General features: G+C 52.3%; 1 protein-coding gene across 1 annotated transcript; it reads right to left on the reverse strand.

The window, feature by feature from the left end:
* Positions 1-2284: 2284 nt before the first annotated feature.
* On the reverse strand, positions 2285-10068 carry DUSP7 (dual specificity phosphatase 7). Its single transcript, XM_027467639.3, has 3 exons — positions 9431-10068; positions 6939-7367; positions 2285-4660 (listed from the first exon to the last, which is right to left on the reverse strand). The coding sequence occupies exons 1-3, from the start codon at positions 9840-9842 to the stop codon at positions 4353-4355; spliced, it is 1149 nt and encodes a 382-aa protein (XP_027323440.1). The 5' UTR covers positions 9843-10068; the 3' UTR covers positions 2285-4352.
* Between the last annotated feature and the right edge of the window lie 6419 nt (positions 10069-16487).

Consider the following 16487-nt stretch of genomic DNA (forward strand, 5'->3'; position numbering starts at 1 on the left):
AATCCTCTCCCATTTCAGAAGATGCTAAACAGTTATCCTTGCACTCAGTATGTACCTGCTTTCCTTGCCCTTCTCTCTCTGGCTGGGGTGAGCAGCCAGCATCTGCCAAGCAGCACTGAAGGAGACAGGCTAGAATATGATGCACAACCTTTAGGTAACTACAGAAGTTCAGAGCTTTGGGTTTCTTCCCTGACTTGAAGCAGAGGGAGAAATTTTGTAAGCATCAACCTGTGGTCCCTGTAGCTGTTCAAGAGAAATAAGTAAGACAAAGTGATGCATGAGGGAAAAAAAAACCCTCACATTTCCTAATGGCTCATGCCATCACACATGACGACCCAGAGACAGCAGATCTAGCAGCCAGAGAAGGAGATTATCTGGTTTTGTAGAGCAGAGTACCAGAAAGCATCTCAAAATTGGCTTGTCTGAATCAATGGGTTAACCAAGGAGCTTCTCCCTGCTGTGTGTGGGAAGCTTTAACTCCTTGCCAAATTCCACCAATCTGAACATAACCAGCTTTCTCACTCAGCCTGTGCTCCTACGCTCAGCTAACGCTCGTGCCCGCCTCTGCAAGGGAGTGTAGACAGACCCCACACTCTTTTCTCCTGTAAAGATTTCTCCAGCATTGACCCTTTCCTGATGTCAGTTGTCTCCTCACTGAATTATTCTGACAGTACAGGACTTGGTTCTCTAAAAGATCCTAAGGATCCGCCCCCCCCCCCCCCAAAAAAAAAAAAAAAAAAAAAAGCCAAGGAACTCAGTGAAAAGACATTTGTAAAACAATAATGGCTGAGGACCAGCCAGGCTGGCTGCTCCCTGCTGTTGAGGCCGGAAGGCTTGGAAAATCCTCTTTTGGGCCCTGTAGGAAAGAGAACTTGCAGATGGCAAATGCTTTTCAGACAAGCCTTCTCCTTCCTTTGGCAACAAGGCTTTTAAGTGGAGCAGTGGTGGGATACAACAGACTTGCACCTCCCAGGATGAGGTGCTATGCAAGAGCTGCCTGCACACCAGCTCTTCTACCAAGGCCATTACAAATAGTAGCTGTGCAGTTCCAGCCAGCCACAGCTCAGCTACTGCTCAAACATGCTCACAGAGCTAGTGCTAGCTGCTAATACCCTATTCCACACCTTAGCAGAAAATTGTAAAAGGAAATTAAGAGGGAAGCAAATATAGCCATATACCCAACAAGCTGTTCCACACCTCTTCAGTGCACAACCAGCTTCCAGTGTTCCTTCATACCCTCCTCAAAAGCTACTCTACCATGTAATTACAGAAGAAAACCTAAAGGTCTTCTTTTCCCCACATAGCACAGCGATTTTTCATTTGTTGAGCCACAAACAGGCCTCTAAAATCAATATATAGATTCTCATCATGCAGTAGAGGAGTAAACAACCCAACTTTCACTCACCCACACACACCTTTGGCTCCTGCTTCAGCCTTTGACCATCTGCCCTGCTCTGCAATGGACCCCCCTGCACCTGCCAGCCTGAGCTCCTTGTGCAATGTTTGGGGCTCAGGCCCTAGGGTTAGGAGGTGTTGAATAGATAGTAATTTAATTAGATAAGATAGATAAGAACAAGGAATGCTGGAGGGGAAAAAAAAAAGATGGTTGTCCCCCCACCCCACCCCCAGGTGGGAGAGGGGACACCATCCAGCTTCACATCCAGCACCAGGCAGAGCACAGCTTGCCTGCCCGTTTCCAGATGAGTTGCAAGGTGCTGATAACCTTTCCTAGCTGTCCTTAACAATGCAGTTGCACCAGCACCAAGGAAAAACCAAGTGCCCTGATCACTGGCAGGGCCTGCTCAGTCCTGCCCTGCTGCCAACAAAGCTGTGAGACCCAGAAATCACCAGGCAGCTGCCCACAAGGCTACAACTTCTTGCTTTCCTACCAAAAGAAAATCTGCTATCACACCAGTTGTGGGCAAGGCTTTGCTGTGCCTTCACAGGCCACACTTAAACAGCAAACAAAAGTGTCTTTAGTTTATCTATTTATTTTTGGCACAGAGGAATGGCTGGGGTCAAAGCCGGTCCCTTTCTCAAGCTGTTCTTTGTTCTCTGGTTTATCCAATACCCCATCCCTCTCCTTGCCCTCCTGCTTCCCCCTCTCCATTTTACCACAGGTCTTAAAAATTAAATTGCGCACAAAACCAAACACCGCACTTGAACACTGCCCAGCAAATGCTCCTCGTGGTCACAGAAGAATACTAATCGACCATAAAAAAATGGATAAGAGAACAGCATGCCCTTATATGGGCAGAGGCTAGACAAGCATCTGACACAAACATCGTTTTTAAAGAAAAAATAATATTTATTTGCAATATAAACAAAGTCCCAATATTGGATCAGTATATATAGGGTCACTAGGTTTCCTTCATAACTCAGAAAGCAGAACCATTCCTCACTAACAAGCTCTCATTTGTACTAATCAGAAGATGCATCTCTTTTTTTCCTTTAAAGAAGAAAGACTGCTAACAGCACAGGAAGCCTTTACAAACCAGTTTAGCTGTAATGCAATACAGATGCACTGTCAAAAAATCCCTGAAAAAGTAAATTCCTCCATGAGGTAAGATGCAATTAGGATATTCTCAATTTGCTCACTCACAACCGTACTTACACCCATTCTCCCTTCCAATGACCCATGATCCCAACATTGTTGCAAACAAAACCCATCAGACAAACAAAAAACATCCAGAAAACAAGAAAAGAAGCTCATTCCAACATTCTGGTAACATCTTTAACAAAAAGAACAGTTTCAGGATGTGACAGCGTCAAACATTCCTCCAGATGGAGACTTTTTTTTTTTATTTTTTTCTTTTTCTTGAAAAAAGTACAAAAACTGGATATTTAGAAAAATCCGTGGCTTTTTTCAGTTACATGAGTTAAAGTGGCCAGGGAGGGGGGAGAAAGGAGGGACTACATTGCAGCCAATAAAAAAAATCCAAATCCGTTCTGCCCTCCTCCCAGAAATTACCACTTCCTCCCCCTCCCGGCTCAGTATAAGGTGTTTGCCAAACACTAGCCAGAAATATAAACAAGTCTTCTCAGAATAGAAGGCACGGTATAAAGTTATTCGAAAGAGGAAGAAAAAAAAAAAATCAGAACCTCTGTTGAAAGCTCCAATCATCTCAGAATTTGCCAGTTAATATATATATATATATATATATATAAATTCTCTGTTACAACACTCTTGTCATCATTTCCACATCTCTCCACTCCCTTGCACGCTCCACACGTGATGATTCAGTCCCACCCTGCCATGCAACCCTCACTCCGCTCCAGGCTCTTGCCACGTTCCCCCACCCTGCACACGCACATGTGGGAAAGACTCGAGTGTGCACGAGGAATGCCAACATCACAACTCCTTTCTTTACTTGGGAAGCTGGAATGATTTCAGGCCAGCTGGATGACATTAAGTCAGTCAACAGGCAGCAGAGAATGAAGCTGGGCTCAGACATGCTTCTACCAACTCTATAGAGGCTACAAGAGTTTTACCACTGGCAACAGCAAACTGTTTTTGGCAGGGGTGGCATTAAAAAAAAAAAAAAGCTTGCGGCTTAGTCACCTTGGCTGAATCAGTGCAGAGTTTGTGATTGTGAGTGCAGGAGTGGTGAAGGGGTTGCGTTTAAGCCCAACTGGCCTTCACACATAACAAAGCTTCCTACCAGATGCTAACAACAACAGCAGCAGCATGTATCTCTCTCTGGAGTACCCAGTAATATGCCAGGACATACCAAGGCTTCACATAGTGTGCAAAATGCATTTGGTCAATATAAACATTTGATTAAAAAAATAATAAATGATCAAACAAGAAACAGAATAAAATACTGGTTTTGCAACCTCGTCTGTACAAACAGTCAGGAACTTACACATTTAAAAAGAGTTTGAACCCAAAGCTCGAGTAAGATCTACCTTTCCTTTTTTTTTTTAAAATCAAAAAAAAGTAAACTTGGGTTTTAAAACAGTCTTGGCCCAACACCTTTTGTTCAAGGTTTCCAAGTGCATAATCTCCTCACTTTCCACAGCAAGCTAACCCCGGTAGCTCTTCGCACGTGTGCATGCTCTGACAGTCCCAATGCACCCAGGAAAGCGGTTATTGCCGGTAACAGCTGCGTTCAAAACACTGTAACATCGCCCGTATTAAATAACCCCCTGTAAAAAGGCTACCTCTTCAAACCACTTTGATCAGGATACTACTGAACGGCATTAGCCTTCTTAAAGCAGCAATCGGGCACCTCTGCCCAGAGAAGCTAGTCCTTTCAGAGCTGCCTGGCAAGACGGATACTTTTTGTGAGAGTTGAAATGCTCAAGAGAAGCGATTCGATGCTTGAGTTCCCAACCAGACGGCGTCCCCTTCATGTGGACTCCAGGGTGTTGAGCTGGAACAGGTTGTGGTTGGTGGGGGTGGTGAAGTAGAGCTGTTCGCTGGGCGAGCGGTTGTCGCACGGGCTGTTGAGTCCCAGAGTCCTCTCAAAGTCCAGGAGCTGGCCCATGAAGTTAAAGTTTGGGGAGATGTTGGATTTTTTCCTTTTCACAAAGTCATAGGCATCGTTCAGGGACAAGTTGAGTTTTTGCATCAAGTAGGCGACCGTGACCGTTACGGACCGGCTGATGCCAGCGAGGCAGTGAACAAGGATCCCACACTTCTTGGAACGGGCCTCATCTGAAACAAGACAAGGGGAAGGGGAGGGGGGGGGGGGTCTATTATTCCGCACCAAAAACACACGGCTTTGGAGCAGGGCCAGGTGGCAGCTGCAGGCTCACAGGACCAGGATGACTGCCAGACCTGGATCCCCTGCTCCCAGTGACACCAGCTCACATCCCTCTGACACCACAGCCCTCCCAAGGGATTCCCACCACGCAGCAATGCTGCGCAGCCCCATTCAGCTGGGCAAGGCCATGCATCTCAGATGCTTGAGAAGCACAAATCAATCCTGGCAGCAGGCAGCACATCCCTTCCCCAGGGACCTTCAGTATCCTCCGAAGGCAGGCCAGGCTGCAAACAGCTCCAGCGAGATGCTGGGCACAGCACAGCCACCTCCACACCAGCTAGAACCAGGCTGCCCAGGACCCAGGGTACAGCCTGACACCACGCAAGCAATTCTCCTTTGCTGTTCTAATCCTTCCACTAGAAAGTCATCCGAATGCAGTCAAAGCCAATTTAAGCAGCGTCTGAAGTGCAGGAACTTCCCTTATTGTGAAATTGTTCTTTAGGATGGAAAGAAGTGCACTTTACTACAAACAAACGCTTGTGTTGGAGGAGGCTCTCAGAATGAATGGTAGCAGGAATGCAGGCTGCACCAAGAAATGGCAAGAGAACAGCAATGAAATTCCCCCTCCCTGGCCACTGATTGCAAAGCACACACACACACTCATCGTCTCTCGCACAGCCAGAACAGCGTGAACCCTTTATGAATTGACATCTTGGTGCTGACAGAGGGACACGCTCTGAGCGTGCTGAACGCACGCAAGTACACGGCTCTGCTTACTTCTGGGCAGCCCTACTTGCGGGCCAGCGTTTGGCTGAGAGCTTGGTGGGGAGGGAGAAAGAGGGTCCTTGGGCAAAGCCACACTGGTGAGAGACACACCGGCACCACCAACGTGGCAATGGGCAAAGAAGGAGCAGGCAAAGCAAAATCCAGACCAGAGCCACAACAGGTTTTCTGTCCCAGCCTCCAAAACCAGGCAAGAGCTTCCAGTGCAATGGGCAATCACCCAGCCCTCCCCCCGGTCTCTCCCCATTCAACATTCCCCCTCGCATTTCTGCCTTTCATCTGACTGCGTTTTTCTTGGTGTTTGGTTCTGGAGTGAGGTAATCCTCCATTTCCTGCCATTAAACGGGAAGCACAAGTACAGCATTCACAGGGACACCTCCTGACCAGAGCAGACAGGCCCCAGCAGGGACCCCCCTCCCATCTCACTCATTAGGTTTAGCAGCATGCTCAGTGCAGGAGGTGCAGACAGGTCCCCGCTGCCACACCACAGCAGCAGCTCCTGACCAGGATCAGGTTATCAGGGGACAGAAGGACCTAGCACTGCTCTGCCCCACTTCAGCCCTTACAGCACGGCCAGCAAGCACATGCAGAGGGATATGACACTGGGGACATCAAAGCAACATCAAAATTGCCAGCAGAGCTTTCAGTCTGAAGGCAAAGGTCCCCTTCACCCTTGCCAACATCAATGCATCTTCAACCACATACAAAGCCATGGAGCTTTTAATAATTACAGTACTAACAACTACCTGTGCCATTCACTCCCCCCAGATCAGAATGGATCAGGCTAGTGACTGTCACCAACACACAATGCAGCTCATGGGGAAGCATACATCTCTATTCAGCCCGACAGATGCTTCCACCAGAAAATGAAGCAATTTTCCAAGCTAACGCTAGCCTCAGAGAGGGCATCTGCCCCTGTGCCCCTCTCCATGACCAGCCCAAGCTGTCTCAGGGGCTGCCTGCACAGCAGTTTTTCCAGCTGAGCTCTGCAATGTAACTATAATCACTAACTCGTTGTGTTGACGCTTACCTTAGCTTACCCCCCAGCTTTAACCACACTCAGGGCTAAGGAATTGCTGGCACCAGTCACGTTAACGTTGGCCCCTACTGGTGCCCAGCATCAGAGCAGGCACCCAGAGCTCCCCACCACCTTGGCTCAGCCATCTCACACCCCTGCAAATCCCCACACAAGGGGGAGAGACACCAGGGCCGGTGTTTCTGTCACCGCTTGCAGGTAACTTGGCTGAGGTTCTGGGTGAGGGTCCAGCTTTGAAGGGAAGGACTCCCCAAATGCAGCCTCTGCAGCGTGCTGCCTGGCTGCTCAGCTAACACCGATGCCACAGCCCGGAGAGGTGAGGCCAGAGACCAGCGACAGCCCTGGGAAGCTGTTTGCCACATTCCCGAACAGTGACTACAAAAAAAATAATAATTCTGCCAGCTACCTACCAATAAAAGCAATGGCCTCGGGAAAGAACTGCGAGAGGTTCTGGCTCCAGTGATCTGAGATGGGGATCTGCTTGTACTTGAACTCTCCGTCGTGCTCAAACATGTTTGGCAGGTTGGGAGTCACATTCAGGATGTATTTAATGCCATATTTGCCTAGGACATCCAAGTTGGTGGAATCTTTGGCGCAGCCCAGGTACAGGTAAGGTAGGATCTGGACTGGAAAGGCAGGCTGATTGTTGGGGATGGGACTCCCGTCCGACTCCGTGGCACTGCTGGGTTCTCTGTCGGATTCACCATCTGAGCAGTCAGAGCTTATCCGCAGCCCTCCCAGGCCAAGGACAGACGCTGGGGGGGAGTTGTTGGGTGAGGAGCTGTCAAGGTTCGTCTCACAGTGCTCCGAATACTCAGTCTGAAACTTGTTAAAGCCACCTGGGAAGGGGGAATGGAGAAAGGGAAGGAGAGGGGCAGAGAGAGAGAGAGAGAAAGATGTTTTAGCCTTCAACATGGGACATCCATCTGTCCGAACACACACACACATTATTTACTAAGTCTCTGCCAACAATTGGCTGCTATGCCTCCACCTACCCAAAAAGCAGCCCGAGAAAGGCATCTCCCTGCTCCTTCGCCTTCCCCAGCAGCCTGTTACTGGGCAAACGGGTCCCAAGCAAAGAAAGTTCCTTACTAAGTTTAACAAATACAGGCCAAATCTCGACTGCATCAAAAGAAACAAACATCCAAAAATAAAATAAGTGGCAAGGGATGATCTCGCCTCATTTAGCTTCTTGAGATACGGGGCCAGGGCAATTTAGGCAAGAGCTATTATGCCACCTAGGCAGAAAAGCACACAAGTATCCATGTCCGAAGAGATAAAGCAAGAACAACAAGCAAATGCCCAGCTCAGGCACTAAAACCCCATAAAATAATTCACCTTCTGGAAGGGAAAAAGGCCATAAGTTTTGCCAAAGAGCCATTCTCACACCTAATTTATCACTGCGAATGTGCTTTGTGACAGGACAGCTCCACAGGTTCGTTCTTCACCCAACCCAAAGCGGGCTTGGGGAGGGATAGGACCTCTCAAGTACTTCCCTCCAGCTCCTCAGCTCAACATCTCAGGAAGGAAGGCATGGAGAACAGCAAAAACCTCACTAATCTGCCTCCTTCCAGGCAACATGAAGCCAGCACCCAGCCACCAGAATCTGACACTGACAAATGGTTTAATTAGAAAGGCCTCCTGGAAACTTTGTTAGTGGGTTCGGTGGTTGTGGCGGGGTCACCGAGCAGGACAGATAGCTCCTGCCACATCCATTCATGAAAAAAAGGCTTCTCCTCCTCCTCCTCCTCCCTCCCGCGCAGCCAGACAGCGCTGAGGAGCCATTTTGGAATTTTAATTGGAAACATTTCCCACCGAGGCTCCCGGAAAAAGGCAGAGGAAGGGGCTCGCCCCCAACCCCCCCGCCTGTTAGGGACAGCTCAGAGCAACTTCAAAGCTGCTCCCTCCTCCCCAGGAGGATGAAGGGGAGAGAAACAAGAGGTGAAAGTGGAGGAGCTGCAGGGCTCGTTGGGAAGCTCGAAGCCAGGATGGGCAGGGGGCTTCACCCCCCAGCACAGGCAGAGGGAAAGGGGACACGGGGAATGGGGCCAGTCCCTACACTTGGTGCCTGGGTCCCCCCCTCCACATCACTTTCCGAGGAGCCTGGTGCAGGCGATGTGCTGCGGGGGCTCGTCCCCAAATCCCTGCCTATCTCCCTGCCCCCCCCAAAAACCCGCACCAGGGGCTCCCCCGGCTCCCATCAGAGGGGCTGTTCGGCAGCAGCAGCGTTTTTTTAAAGGGCTGCAAGTGGCAGCTTTCGCACCCTTCCCCCGCACAGCCGCCTCGCCTCCGCTGCTATTCCTGCCCCAACGCCGCCACCCAGCGACCGCCCCGGCAGCGCGGCTGCGGGCTCCGCTCAGCCCCACCGGGATGTTCCTAAAACGGTCCCAAAAATACCCCAAAACCGCAGGAAAAGGGCATGTTCGGGGGGAGGAATGGGGGTACGCAGGGTGTTCCCCCCCCTCCAGCTCCTGCATCGCCCTATGGAGGGGGGAAGGAGGGCAGCCCCCCCCCCAGACAGGCTGCTGTTTCCAGGGAAAGTGAATGGGGGGGTGCAGAGGGCTTTTTTTTTTGGGGGGGAGAGGAAATCTAAGGGATGGAGGCCCTTTCGGAAGGGGAGAGGCACCCGTGGGGAGCCGCGGGGGCTGCAGCGAAACAGCCGGGGGCTGCTGGGCTCGGGGCTGGGGAGGCTGCGGGGAAGGCAGGGGGCTGCCCTACATCGGGGGGGGGGGGTGAGAAGGCAGCGGGGCGCTGGCAGCCTCCCACCATTTTGTTCCGGGGATTAAAACGAGGGGAAAAACGAGGGGGGATCGCTGCACCCGGCGGTGCGGGGGGGATGCGGGAGCAGGGTCGGATGGGGCGAGGGGGCTGCGGGGCGAGGAGGGGGGGGGTCGCAGCTCACCTTTCAGGTAATAGGCTTTGCAGCCGTCGTCGCGCAGCTTCTGGAGCAGCAGCCCCAGCACGGAGGTGGCGGCGCCGCCGTCCTGCCAGTCGGCGGTGGCCTCGTCGTAGAGCAGCACGGTGTCGGCCTTGCAGCGCTTGACGAAGCGCTCCTTGTCCTCGTGGTTGGGGATGATGGAGCGGATGGGCAGGTTGCCCTTCTTCAGGCGCCGCAGCATCAGCCCGGGGATGGCCAGGTTGATGGCGGTCTCGATGTGCGAGCTCTCGAACAGCTCGTGGGGGCGGCAGTCGAGCAGCAGCAGGGACCGGCCGCCTCCCGACTCCAGCTCCTCCTGCAGCCACTCGGCGCTCTTGCACGGCATCGCCGCAGCCATGGGCGCCCGCGGGGAGCTCCCCCAGACCTGCGTTTTCATGGGGCTCGGCGGCGGGCGGGCGGCCAGCGAGCGAGCGAGGGCCCGGCCCCCAGCGGCCACCCCCGCCGCGGCTCCCTGGGTTGTGCTGGGCTGTGCTCGGCCCGGCCGTGTAGCTGCGCGCTGCCTGCGGCCCGGAGCACGGCGGCCCCGCTCTGCCCTAGGCGGCGCGCCCCATCCCGGCGGCCTCCCTTAAAGCGGGGCTCTCCGCCGGGCCCGCCGGGTCGTGCGGCGGGGGCGGCCCGAGGGGCGGGGCGGGGGCCGGCCCGGCACAGCGCGGCGCGCCACGCCCCGCCATGGCGCGCCGCGAGGGACACGCCCCCTCCCTCAGGGACACGCCCCCAAAGCCCGCGGGAGCCAATGAGAGCGCGGAGGGAGGGAGGCGGGCGGCCATATATGGGCAGGGGCGGGGCTGCAAAGCGCGGGAAGGGGCGCGGGGTCTCGCGGGTTTCGGTGATGTCCGCGCCATCCCATGGGGGCAGCCTCTGGGGCTGTGCACCCCAAATCTCCGCGGGTGTCAGCCACTCCGACAGACAGACAGACAAATAAATAAATAAATAAATAAATGAGACTTTCCTTCATGCCAACAGCTTCTCCTCACTCCAGCCCCTCGCTCTAAGCCTTCCCAGAAGATCCTGCCGCAGAGGGAAGGGTTCTGGGTCTGCCCCAGCACCAGGCTCAGGGACGCGGCTGGGTGAAAGTCAAGGCCCAGGATGTGCCTTGTGTAACGGGAAAGATGTCGTCCTGTAACACCCTTCTTCCCTGCACACGTGCACACAAACACGCATACACAGCCCGAGTTGTAACAGGCTTTAAGGTGCTGTTGGAACAAAGCTGTGTGCCTAGGCAAAAAAATAGGTGCTGGGTTGGGTAAAGCACGCAGCCACAGCCTGTCTCCCTTTAGCCCGGTTGTTAAGCAGGGACCCTAATGGGATTGCAGAACCAACGCCGCGCTTGGGAACGTGCTGAACTTCGAGCACGTCGAGCATCCCGTTACAAAACTCTGCTTTCAGCAGGACCATGCTCAGGGCCGTTCGTGGATTTCATCGCTATCAGCAAAATCAACGTCTGCTTCTACATTGCTTCTCTGTGACTCAAGTGTGTGCCTGAGAAAGCGGAACAGCTGAAGTTGTCCACTTCCCCTTGCCCAGTTTATTTTTACTGCTGGTTGCTGTGGGAAGCTATTGTGATTCAGTGTTGCAGTAGGAAGTTACTAACGCCACTCTTGCAGCAAAGGATGTTGAGGTTCTTATGCAAGCCACGGTGAAAATAGCTGACCTTTCAGAACATTTCTCAAAGTACCTTCAATTCCTAAGTGGAACAGCAGTGGGCTGTGCAAAGAAGGCACATCTGGGGCTAAAGCCCTTGCTCAGCCTACTGGGGGTATGCTCAGTGCCATGAATTTTAGGGGGGCTCCTTTTTGGGAGGCAGCAGCAACAGTTGTGAAACCAGCAGGGATGCACTTCACCTCTGTCCTGCGGTCATGTTAGTGAACACATAAACCTCTGAGCAGGACAGGTTCCAGGCACATCACCTGCAGAGGCAAGACCAGATTTCTGGCCAGTGAAGGCCAGAGAAATCACCCAGCAGCATCGTGGCATCCCTGCCTGCCCAGCCAGGAGCCGGGGGACATCGGGAGGGGGGTGATAGAGCCTGCCCCCCGGCGTCTCCCACCTTCCGTGGCAGGAGCACGGGTTACAGTGGGGTTATGGTGAACACAGCCCCGTGGGGGGGGACAGGCCCGTGGCGGGGTCAGGGGCGGGCAGGGCTGGCAGCTGGAGGCTGTGCCAGCCTGTCGGCTTGCTGCCCTCTTCAGTCAGCTGCTCCAAAATGCAGCGAAGCCAAAAGCGAGACGAAACTGAGTCATGGGGCTCTGGCGATGGGTCCTTGCGTCCCGTCCCCCACCTCCTCCCGGGGCATCTGCCCTGCAGAGGAGGGCAGAGAGCTCTGTGCCCACATCTGGTTTCCTGCAGAGACCAGATGAGGCAGAGAGGACGCACGCAGCGGGGGCCAGGATGGAGCTTTTGGTGACGTTTGGTCTTGCCGTGCATGTGGCTTTGGTGCCAGCAAAGGTCAGCGTCTGCCCAGAAATGAGCAAGTTTCAGCTCAGCACTGAAGGTCCCAAGTGCTTGGGGACGAGGACAGCTCTGTGCAGTAACACGTCTTGGGTTCGGGGTGCTGTTGTCCTCATCCATTCTCTGCTCCCCTGTGATGCTGAGGCAGCCACCACCTCAGGTTCCTCACTCCCTCACCTCCTGAGCCCGGCGACTGGGTTTTGATGTCTTTTTTTTCACCCAGGGCTGTGTTTTGGTGTCTATTTTCCACCTGGGTCTTTGTCTTCTGTTCTAGAAACAAGGACCAAGAGTCATGGCAGGACAAGAGGTAACAGCACAGTCAGTAGGTTTTCCCACCTGTAGAGCAGAGATAGTGCCTCCCTCCCTGTCACCTCTGCGAGCATATTTAGCTGCTAGGGAAACAGGCAGGAGGGCTGGGTTGATGCCACCATCCTTAGCATCCTCCTTGCAGTGCTGAATTTCTTGGATTGAATCACTTAAAAAAAATAATATGTATATATATATAATTTAACTTTGGTTCTCTTCACTAATCACTTAATTGACGTAGGAGTAAATCTGTCAGGGAAGGGCAGTTGGTGGTGGTTTACACAATGTTTCATTATTGCATGTAAGAGGTTAACTCCTGGTAGAGAAATAGATGCATGGCTTTAACAGTCAAATTAAACACATAAATAAATAAAATAAAAAAGCCCAAATTCGCTCTCTACTCCTGCACTAATTTGTGACTATTTTTATCAACACTAACGCTGAGCCAGGGTAAAAATACTCCCTAGAAAGTTTAGAATTTACATTTGTCTTCATATATATTCAGCAGAAATCTAGCTCCCCAGCCTCCGCACTGCCTAATCTGGATTCATTAGCTTCAGCCGCCCGCAAGAAAAATGTCAGATGACTTTGGCCTGGTGAAGCGCTGCACCCACAAGCAATCAGTGGGAGGATCTACGCGCTGCGACGCTTTCTGCAGCGAGCCCTCCCTGTGAGCCTGCGGGCAGCTCCTGGGGGTGGGAGCAGATTTCCCCTTCCTCGCACAGCCCTGCTGCTCTGCTGGGCTCCATCCTGCGGGGATGCTGAGCCCTGGCAAGTGCATGCTGCCGGCGTGAAGCTGCCTCGTGTCCAGCAGGACCAGGGTCGTGTTGCTCATGTGTTGTCACCAGTGGAGATGCTGAGCCGGGATGCAGGGAGCTCAGGCTGATGAGTTGCTGGGTGCTGCCATTTTTCCTCTACAAGATGGGACGGCATCGTTTGTCCCTCTCTGGGAGGCACTTTTGTGCTAGAGCTGGAGATTTTCATGTCGTGGTGTCTGTGGATTCCGGGCCAAAGTTCTCTGGCATGTTCCTGCAGGAGAATCCACACAGCCCAATGTAAAAGGAGGCATGTGTGGCCTCACAGAGCCTTCGCAGAGCCCGGCCTCCACTTGTGTTCCTCCTTCTTCCAGATTAGCCTCAATCTCCATGGACCTCTGCTCCTGCCTCCCACCTGGCTCTTCTGACATCAACTTTGCCTCTTGTCAGACCTGGAAAGCACCGTCAAGGTTGAGCTCCCTCAAGAGCTGCAGTGAACATCCACGTCCAGATTCCGGCCTTCTGAAGGAGGCTCAGGGTAGGAGGCTTCCCCTGAGGCTGGCTCCCACCTCTCCACCATGCAGATGTCTCCAGGTAGATCCAGAAGCTCTGTGGCAGCCACGGAGGAGCAAAGCTGTGTGCAGAGTGTTGCAGGCTGTGGTGGACATTATCTTCTCTTTGCAGCAAAAATCAAGGCTACAAGAACTCTGTCTGTTTTCTGTGATCAGCTCCCAGTGGTTGCACCCAGAAGGGCTGAGGCTGGAGGTCCCTCTGGAGAGCATCACAGTGAGGTCTGCTGGAGCAGCACCCCATCCCAGTTGGTTCCCAGTATCTCCAAGAATGGAGACTCCACACCCTCTCTGGGCAACCTGATGCAGTGTTTGACCACCCTCACAGTGAAAAAGTGTTTCCTTATGTTTAACCATTACATGCCGTGCTCCAGTTTGTTCCCATTGCCTCCCATCCTTTCACTGGGCACCCAAGAATAGCCTGGCTCCATCTTCAGAGTTTGAGGAATCATCTGCGTTTTTATAGCAAAGGGTTTGCTTCCACCTGGGTGAAAAAAAAAAAAAATCCAATCTGCAGAGCCAACACCTAATTTACCCGGAAATATCAGCCCAGTACTTCTCACGCTGCTTTGGCTGGGAGAGCTGTTTCAATGACAGCTTGGGAGGTCCCCACACCTTCTGTAAAATCCAGGAGAGAGAGGGACAAACAGGAGATGAGTCCCCACAGGCTCTGCCAGCTGTCAGAGCGACCTCCGATCCAACCAAACGGGGATAACAGCAACAACGGCTTCCCTGCTCCCCTCCCTCTGCTTCCCAGGCTCCTTGCAGAGAGAAAACTGGAGAACATTTCAGATTCTCTACCCTTTTTAGCAGCAGGCTTTAAATGAACAGGTGTGAAAGCCACATGCCACCCTTGTGGAGGATATGTACCTATAGCTACATATCCCTATATATACCTATATACCTACATGCCCCATTTCTAATCATTTCTCACTTATATGCCAAAATAAAATTGTCCGTAGAGAACAGGAAGGCATAGAAAAGCAAGCAGAGCAGTGACAGCAGGGCCCCTTGGTGTTTGTTCTCCACATGCCTCTGCTCTCACCCATTTGCACAACCAGAGCCTCCCAGCTCCACGGGCTCAGCATCCTCGGCCCACCCTCCACACACGTCAGTTCCCTGGCTGTTCCTCCCAGTCAGCCAGGCTGGTTGCAAGAAGCGATTTCCTGCAGAGAAGTGTTTCTGTTTCAAGGAGGCTAAGTGTGAGCTTCCTGGTGCAGGCTTTTTACCAGAACCCGTTGCGAAAGCAGCTCCACCACCCACTGGGCACTTCTTAAAATGAGCTTGGGCTCCCAGCTCCGCTTCCCCAGCTTGGCTCCCTGACCCCTGCTCATAGCATCATGGAGTGGTTTGGGTCGGGAGGGGCCTTAAAGCCCATCTAACTCCTCACGGCCCTCAGAGTAAATAATTTATTTGTAATATCTAATTTGAACCTCTTCTCTTTTAGTTTAAAGCCATTACCCTTGTCCTATCACCCATGGCCTCATCACCCACTTGCTGCAAAGGAAGGGTCCACCGTTTCCCCATATTTTCTCCAGGCCCCTTGTTGCAGCATTGAGAGATTGATCTGTTTCATGACAGCCTGGAAGCTTTGCTGGAGCATCAGTCCAGATTATTCCTCCAGCAAGCAAAGCAGACAAGGCACTTGGTGGTGTTGGCAGGAGGAAACAATGCATAAGCAGTCATTGTTGAAGGCACTTATTGCATCTTGCCCAAGACACCATGTGCATTATTGAGCCTGCTGACAGCATCTCTGGAGGGTTATTGAGGGCCTGGGCTTTGCTCTGGCACAGCTTGGAGGGGCCGGCTTTGGTGGCCAAAGGGGATTTGGGGGAAATGTCCCCCTGTGGCCCTGTTGTCACATGCAGCTGCTATAGCTGGGACATCCCAGGGACATGCACAGAGCTCACATCATTTATTAGACCAAGGGATAGACCTGGGAGGAAAAGATGGGCTTTAAGATACATGGTCCCATGTGAGAATTACACAGTGGACCTCCAGCTTCCCCTTGACTCGCTTTTACAGCCAGTGATATGAATGTAAAAAAAAAAAAAAAAAAAAAAAGTGTGCACCAAGACACAACCCTGTTTTGAAAGGGTTTTGCAGAGCAGGTGACCAGATGTGACAGCACAGTGAGCCCTCCTTCTGGAGGAGATGCAAGGTCTCCCCCACCCTGCCGATGCACCATGCTGACCAGGGAGGAGGGACACGGCCTGGGGACACACAGGCGTGTTGTGCCTGCATGTCACCATTTCCTCACTCCTGATTCGAACAGTGAGGCAACAGCGGGCAGAGAAAGAGGTGACCAGGCAACTTTTAAGCAAATACATCCTGGGGAATGAGCTTTACAGTGGAAGCAAGACATCTCTGGACAGTGAGGGGCAGGGAGGTCACCAGCAAGACAAATGCTCTGAGGAGGTGCCTGCAGCACAACTAGAAGGCTGGGTGGGCACAAGGATGTGGAAATGAGCCCTGGTGGGAGCACAGCTCCTCCGGGTGGGCTGCTGCCAGGAGCTGGAGCTTCCAAGTGGCCAGAACCTTTCTTGGGAAAGCTCGGGAAAGCTTTGGCCTGGGTGGTGGCACTTCTCAGGGGAAACATTATTTCACTGGAAACCACGGGCATTCATGTCAAGTAAAAGCTATTGGTAAAGTGACATCGCACTGAAACAGAAAAAAAAATCTGAGAGCCCAGACTTGTTGGGTGAAAGGTGTTGGAAATGCAAATTGTTAATTTAAAGAACTGGGACAGGAAGCAAGGGTGCCAGACTGAGCTGTTATCGGCTGCATCAGCTGCAAGTCTGGCTCACTATTTCAGAATAAAATTAGACTTGCAGTATATGACTTTAAATATTTAAATTACTTTCAGTAATTCATATGGTGACATTTAAACACCAAGTACACCAAGCAAACAGCTCCCAGTGCTTAAAGGAAATGTTTGCAGGT

The sequence above is a fragment of the Anas platyrhynchos genome, chromosome 13 (assembly GCF_047663525.1).
Source record: "Anas platyrhynchos isolate ZD024472 breed Pekin duck chromosome 13, IASCAAS_PekinDuck_T2T, whole genome shotgun sequence".
NCBI lineage: Eukaryota > Metazoa > Chordata > Aves > Anseriformes > Anatidae > Anas > Anas platyrhynchos.